This window comes from Nanorana parkeri, unplaced genomic scaffold, assembly GCF_000935625.1.
Source record: "Nanorana parkeri isolate BGI_ZX_2015 unplaced genomic scaffold, ASM93562v1 scaffold187, whole genome shotgun sequence".
Lineage (NCBI taxonomy): Eukaryota > Metazoa > Chordata > Amphibia > Anura > Dicroglossidae > Nanorana > Nanorana parkeri.
This window is the reverse complement of record NW_017306455.1, coordinates 1,848,111-1,856,383: the sequence shown is the minus strand read 5'-3', so window position 1 is coordinate 1,856,383 and position 8,273 is coordinate 1,848,111. Positions and strand designations below refer to the sequence as shown.

At 40.3% G+C, this 8,273-nt stretch overlaps 1 protein-coding gene across 1 annotated transcript in view; it reads right to left on the bottom strand.

The window, feature by feature from the left end:
- Nucleotides 1-8,273, bottom strand: part of LOC108785976 (integrin alpha-IIb-like) — a 37,965-nt gene that overhangs the window by 28,733 nt on the left and 959 nt on the right. The window contains exons 2-6 of the mRNA XM_018555174.1: nt 6,201-6,331; nt 4,908-5,002; nt 4,229-4,400; nt 1,570-1,613; nt 409-454 (exon numbers count right to left, since the gene is read on the bottom strand). Coding sequence (XP_018410676.1) covers nt 409-454; nt 1,570-1,613; nt 4,229-4,400; nt 4,908-5,002; nt 6,201-6,331 — 488 coding nt within the window. The remainder of the gene's footprint in view (nt 1-408; nt 455-1,569; nt 1,614-4,228; nt 4,401-4,907; nt 5,003-6,200; nt 6,332-8,273) is intronic.

Here is an 8,273-nt window from a genome sequence, read left to right as displayed (position 1 = left end):
GTCATGATTTGCCACAACATGCAAAATTGTCTTCAAATATATAATTTTTTTATTTTTTGTTTTGTTTGGCTGATTGGAGAGTTATGGACCAACAGCACAGAATTGCAAATCCTTAGGCACGTAAATTAGCGCAGATATTATATGTTTTTCAGCTGCGTGTATAGCTGTTTTCTTAGATTTCCACTTGACTTTTAGTAGGTACGTAATTCAAACAGCTAAACAAAAAACATAACTATGGAGATTTCCAATGTAGTCTACATAACTGGGGAAATCAAAGAAAAAAGAAACATTAAATATGTATTACATACACAAAGGTCTGGCTGTTTTCCGTCTCCTCTAGACTACCAACAGAAAGACCAACAAGACCAGTCAAACCTCATCAGATGTATTCTCTTGCAGTATACCTACCTTCGAAATAGTAGCCTCCGGGAGCTCCTGCTAGCAGTACACCCTTCTGCAGAAGAAATATGGATATTTAGGGAATCTGATCCTTATATTGAAGGGAAACAATCATGACTTTGGGTCCACTTTAATTTTTTGGCGTTTTGGGGGTCTTAACAAGCCGACCTTTTCAGGGCTTCTAAATCTGGAAACCTGACAAGAACTACTTGGTGAGAATTGATTGTTTTTATATGTCTAAATGTCCAGAAAGAGAAAGAAATTGTTTACACCACAGCGCTTAGCATAAGAAATTCTTCAACGTCAACCGTTGAGGGAGAAGGCTGCCATCCTCAAGCCCACTGGGAAGTATCCTCACAGAACATGTAAAACAAAATAAAACAAAGAGCTCCTTCACCTGGTGCATTAACATTTATTTAAATGGAGTATAACAAAGTTTTTTAAAAACTACTCGCATAGAAGTGTAGCAAAATGAGGAATATAAATACAAAGCGGGTCACAGAGAAGACCACCTAGCTGATGCGTTTTGGGGAGTATTCCCCCTTAATCAGAGCTACTCACATAATACTGATGTATATGATGATGATGATATGTTTGGGCCTTTCAGTATTATACTAGCTCTGAGGAAGGGGGAATACTGCCCCAAAAACGCGTCTAGGACCCGCTTTGTATTTATATTGCTCATTTCACTACACTTCTATGTGAGTCGTTTTTTTATTACTTTTTTATACTCCATATAATAAACGTTAATGCACCAGGAGAAGGCGCTGTTTGTTTTATTTTGTTTTTATATGTCTGTGTGAACAGCTTAAAAAAAGCAATTATCAGTGCAGTCCTGCTGTAGGTATCATAGGACATAGAGGATGCCAACCGATCACTGCCCTCAACACGCATTGGTATGTTTTATGGATTTTAGAGCAAACAAAAGGACAAATCTATAAAGAGCTTTGTCGCCAGATTGCATACATTTGGTGCTCCTACCCTTCGATTTACCTTGACCATCCCTCAGTGAGGTCAGACATACAGTAACTTGAGAGCCTTGATTGAATGCTGGTTGACTGTCTGTTATGCTGACCCTCTGCTTTTTATACTCCATGTCCATGACCCAGAACAATTTAGGGAAGAGACCTTTGATGTTATCTGCATACACGTTCATTGCAATATAATCACCTTGCTTATATCTGTGCTAAATCCCAGCTCACAGAACCGGTTATCTTGTGCTGAAAAAGAGCAGTACAAATAATTACACATGTTTTATTTTAGGTCCTGGTTACTCACTCAGTAATAACATTCCCATAATGCTTCTACAAGGAGGTTTTGGGGACAATGGAGCTCCATTGCTCTCAGTTTGCAGAACAATACGAGTCATATTAGCACAGTGATTATATCATTGGGGTTTCTGTGATGATGTTGTAGTGTACATTAGGAATTTGGTGATATATACACATGTACTGTATGTAGCAATTAGATTTGATTTATTTATAAGTTTTCTCAAACCTAAGGAAGAACATTTGTGATAGTTTGCTGGGTTATTGTGCCTTACAGATTGAAATGTATTTTTTATGGCCTTTTTAGCATTTTTTTAAAGTGTGTACCATTTTCCTGCTGGCTGGACTACTAGTGATTTAATGACATCACATGGAGTGTACCATTGTCCGACCTCCTGGACTACTAGTGATCTAATGACATCACATGGAGTGTACCATTGCCCTGCCTCCTGGACTACTAGTGATCCAATGACATCACATGGAGTGTACCATTGCCCTGCCTCCTGGACTACTAGTGATCCAATGACATCACATGGAGTGTACCATTGCCCTGCCTCCTGGACTACTAGTGATCCAATGACATCACATGGAGTGTACCATTGCCCTGCCTCCTGGACTACTAGTGATCTAATGGCATCACATGGCATGTACCATTGCTCTGCCTCCTAGTTTACTAGTGATCTAATGGCATCACATGGAGTGTACCATTGCCCTGCCTCCTAAACTACTAGTGATCTAATGGCATCACATGGCGTGTACCATTACTCTGCCTCCTAGTCTATTAGTGATCTAATTACATCACATGGAATATACCGTATATACTCGAGTATAAGCCGACCCGAATATAAGCCGAGGTACCTAATTTTACCACAAAAAACTGGGAAAAAATATTGACTCGAGTATAAGCCGAGGGGGGCATTTTTCAGCACAAAAAATGGGCTGAAAAACTCGGCTTATACTCGAGAATATACGGTATATACCATTGCCCTGCCTCCTAAACTACTAGTGATCTAATGACATCACATGGAGTGTACCATTGCCCTGCCTCCTAAACTACTAGTGATCTAATGACATCACATGGAGTGTACCATTGCCCTGCCTCCTAAACTACTAGTGATCTAATGACATCACATGGAGTGTACCATTGCCCTGCCTCCTAAACTACTAGTGATCTAATGACATCACATGGAGTGTACCATTGCCCTGCCTCCTAAACTACTAGTGATCTAATGACATCACATGGAGTGTACCATTGCCCTGCCTCCTAAACTACTAGTGATCTAATGACATCACATGGAGTGTACCATTGCCCTGCCTCCTAAACTACTAGTGATCTAATGACATCACATGGAGTGTACCATTGCCCTGCCTCCTAAACTACTAGTGATCTAATGACATCACATGGAGTGTACCATTGCCCTGCCTCCTAAACTACTAGTGATCTAATGACATCACATGGAGTGTACCATTGCCCTGCCTCCTAAACTACTAGTGATCTAATGACATCACATGGAGTGTACCATTGCCCTGCCTCCTAAACTACTAGTGATCTAATGACATCACATGGAGTGTACCATTGCCCTGCCTCCTAAACTACTAGTGATCTAATGACATCACATGGAGTGTACCATTGCCCTGCCTCCTAAACTACTAGTGATCTAATGACATCACATGGAGTGTACCATTGCCCTGCCTCCTAAACTACTAGTGATCTAATGGCATCACATGGCGTGTACCATTACTCTGCCTCCTAGTCTATTAGTGATCTAATTACATCACATGGAATATACCGTATATACTCGAGTATAAGCCGAGGGGGGCATTTTTCAGCACAAAAAATGGGCTGAAAAACTCGGCTTATACTCGAGTATATACGGTATATACCATTGCCCTGCCTCCTGGACTACCAGTGATCTAATGGCATCACATGGAGTGTACCATCACCCCAACTGGACTGCTAGTAATTTATTGACATCACTTGGATTGTATTGCCCTGCCTTCGGGACTATTATTAATTCAATGACATCACATGAAGTGTACCGCTGACCCTGTTCTGGGTGTTATAGTAATCTAATGACATTACTTGGAGTGTATCATTGCGCCACCCTGCCTCCTGTACTACTAATGATCTGATGATATTACATGGAGTGTACCATTCCCCTACTTCCTAGGCTACTAGTGATCTAAGGACATTACATGGACTGTACCATTGCCCCACTATCTGGAAAAATTGTCATCGAATGACATCACTTTGAGTCTACCATTGCCAAGACTGCTGGACTACTTGTAATCTATTGACATCACATGGATTTTTCTATTGCCCTGCCTCCTGGACTACTTATGATCCAATGACATCACATGAAATGTACCACTGACCCTGTTCTGGGAGGTCTAGAAATCTAATGACATCAGTTAGAGTGTCCATTGCACCACCACCTGGACTACTCTTGATCTATTGCCATTTCAAGGAGTGTACCACTTGCCCTGCTCTGTTAGGTCTAGTAATCTAGTGATTACTGGAATAAGTAATCTAATGACTACACATGGAGTGGCATACAGACTTGAGTCCTCAAAGAAGTGATATCTTTCGGTCTTGGTGTCACGGCAAGGAGCAAATTCATGGAAGTTCTTAAGGTCACCAGTGAAGTAACAGGCCCCAGTAGGTGTCTTCCCTGATTCATCGGAGATATCATTGCGGTTTACAAAATTGTAACGCTGGAATGGAGCACAGACCTGGGGGTGATACCAAAGGTTAGGACATGAGTAGTGTCACAGAGAATCAGACATAGGAATTGGTAACAAAAAGATGTAAAGTGTCGACAATATACATTATGTTCTCTCTGTGTTTGTATTGTGTCCTTTAGTTGGTAGAATGATTGTTTTTGGACCAAATTGCTCTTGAGGGCTTACTGTATGTTAAAGATCTAAATGCTCTGTAAATCAATATAAGACATTTGAAATAACTGGCTGATTAGAGTAATACTCCTACCAATGCTTGGGGGGAACTAATGGTCAGCCACAGTGGCTTTTGTTTAGCCCATTGCTTTTCTTTCTCATGAGAATAAACCGGCATGTGGGCTGTTCGGATGCTCCTTACTCTACACACATTATTACAGTATGTAGAACGGGGTGTTCCCAGCACGTTAATAGAACAACATTTTGTAAAACAGCTGTTTACCGAAATGCCCACCAAGCATCTAAAGACTTTGGGAAGCTTAATAGACTTAAAATAACACGTACCACAATACTGGTGTTCCAGACTCTAACGGTTGCTCCAAACCATTGATCAGACTTATCGATGCTCATTATCCCATCTTTAGTTTCTCTCTGGTCACCTATACAAGAAGGACACTACATTTATGACACCTTGTATTTCATAGACCACTATTTCAGTCTTGTGACCTGTGGTTTTATATATGAAAACTGAATAAAAAGAAAAGTGGGATAAGCAGCCAAGGAGATGCTTGTGGGAAACCTGCTAATCCACAGTAGCCAGAATCTAGATTTCTAAACATTAGAGTTAAACCTCCCACCCTTTTATTTATGTAGTTGCCTGCCTCTAAGCCCTTTTCCTATGTCTTGTTCACAGTGTGGTGCCTAAAGTTGTCCCCTATATCCTAGATGTGCCTTTACCACCACACCAGTGCATACAGGAGTAATACTATACTAGCATCATGTGCCTTTCCATCCCTTTTTATACTGCCAGTATTTTGCCTGCTTTTAAAGTTGGCATTGAGTGGTCCAGCTAAGCATACTGTAAACTGTTATTTTCAGGCCCCTCACCAGATTGGTGAGTTTAGCACAGCAATGTGAAATCTACCTGTGTTATAAAAATATTATCATTAAATTGATGACTGGGGTCCTCAGTTGACAACCAGGACACTACCTGCATGGCATTTGCAGGTCCTCACTGTGCTTTTATGGGTTTTCTCTGGGTACCATGGTTTCCTCCAACACTCCACAGACATGGTTACCTGGCTCCTGTGTAAATTGGCTCTAGTATGTGCATGTGAGGTGGGGACCTTACATTATAAACTTCCCAAGGGTAGGGACTGATGTAAATGAACAATATGTAAAGCACTGTGTTAATTGTCTTCGCTATATAAATGCTGTAACAAATAAATGATCAGCAGCCAACAAAATGGCGGCATGCACATTAGTATTTAAAATGTGGAAATTACCATTTTAATATCAGGACGTGCTGTTTAGACATATGGAATTAAAAAGAAGAATGAACACATGAGAGACTGAACAATATGTTCTGGGATCTCCAGTTTTTGCTCTTTCATGACTATTACAAGGCCAATTCCCTAATTTTAACAAGACCAGCCATCAATCAAGACCGAGGTCATCAGGGATGCATGACACCATCAATTGACTTTGTAATGGCTACAGAAGGCAGGTGTAGATGGAAAATTATGGTGTGGCGATATCAACACAGGAGTGTGTTGAAGAGATAGAATAGCTAACATGTGACTTAACTCGGCAGTAAAACACGCATGACTGAAATATCAGCTTGTCTATAGCAGTCACCTGTTTGATCAAAGGGTATAATGGAGCAGTTTGTGACCACTGCCCCCCATGGGCACAGGAACACTCCTCCAGTGTTACTGACATTGGCCTCTGATGAGTTCAACCTTGGAGCACCAACAATAATGTTCATCCTAGAATAAAAATGGGCAGGGTGAATAATTTATAGTGTAATATTTTATACCTTATAGATACAAGATAAACTTTCAAGACCTAATAAAGATGCAATAATGGATGAGAATCAAATAAACAAACAAAAGGAAATCGCAAGCTGGATCATTAAAAGCAACTCTGCCATCATAAAAACTACTAAAATTCAAAACTTGGTTAGCAAGCACCAAAAGATACCAATAGGTATTTTCTGCTTGCTGGACCCTAGAGTGCTCTCAGACTAAAGCACAGGAAGGAACCCTCTTCACAACCCTAGGCCCAGGATGCTGATGTCTTGTCATTGCATTGTGGGAAGAGCCTGGTGTGCTCCAGACCGTGGGATGGTATTTTGAGGCAGGGAAATGGATATGAAAGCGTATTTCTAGGGAAACATTTTTTCAGTTTTGGATAGAGTGGGGAAAGGTTTTGTTGGTGCCTGTGTCTCTATTCGGGAGAGTCGCCCCTCTATTTGTACTAGTGACCATTGTCACTGAGAAAGGAAATTTGTGGAAATCCTAAATTTTAGAGTTCTCCCTAGAATAAAAGGTAAGAGGAAATTGTCCATTGGGGACACCTGTCTAAGAGGGGAATTCCCCATACTGTGGGAGATTTGCTGTAAAAAGCAAAATAATAACCATGCATTAAACAAATAGAAAGATTTTTGTGTCTCAGACAATTCCTACAGTATATAAGTATGACTCGCGGTGTATTTCCATTGGTTGCAACTGCTTTTTATTTAGTTAGAAGATATATGTCTTGTATGAACGATTCATCTTATTCTCTGTAAACAAAAGTGCAATATTTGCAATTCTTTGAAGCTGAGATTGTCTAAATACAAGAGTCATGTGTATTCTTACTTGAATCTTGGTGTGCTTGCCATGTATTTCTTCCAGATCTGTGAAGTAGTCCAGTATGAAACGTTAACTCTGTGCAGTAATAAAGCCCGGTCACAGCTGCTCTCCCATCTTGTGCAGGGTGACTGGTCTTGTCTCCGCCCCCTACTGTAGTTTTCTGCAGGTAGCCTGTAGTGGGTGGGATCTGCAGGTAGCCTGTAGTGGGTCCCTCCCACAGCTCTGCTATCAGCACAGGCTATGGCCAGCACATTGATGTTATCACCACTACATTTTAAAGGTAACAACTGGATTTGCAAAGGCATTTAATGCACACAAAGTGGAATTTATATCCTTCAATAACTATATATTTGAATTACAGTTTTTGTACTCGGAGTTCAACCTCAATGTGAATTCCATATGTACAGTATATCTATCTGTCCTTCTGGAATGCCAAGGTTTGGTGTTATCTGGATACAGATGCCATAATCAGGTTCAGAAGGCCTGGAATATATGTTAAAAGACGTCAGTTTTCCTCTTCACACTACCCCCAACATTCCTTCATTGATCAGTAGTTCTCCAAACACATACTACAGGCAAACACCAAGCAATGCCAGCATGTGTAGGACTTAAGCAGCATGATTCTTTGGATATAAGCTTGTTGATAACAGCACTAGGAATGAGGAAAACAATCGGCACAGGTACCAATCCAACTGAAATGTGCTCAATTCAAAGAGATATTGGAAAATATTGACTGAATTTTTTTTTATTTTATTTGTGAGTATTCCCGCTTGACAAATACCAGTCTAGTACCCGGGTATATATAGATAGGGCCGGATTTACTATCTCTGCTGCCCCGAGGCCAGGTTCCTCAATGCGCCCCCCTCCCTGCCAAACCCCCTTTTCCCAATGAAGAATGGCAACTAGATGGTGGGGGCGGCAGGGTTGGTTTTAATTTTTTTTAAAAATGTCTTTATAATTTTTTTATTACTTTTTTAAATTTATCTTTTTAACTTTTTTGCATTTTTATTTATCTTATTATCTTTTACTTTTTTATTTTTCTTATAATTTTTATATTTTTTTATTTTTAACTTTT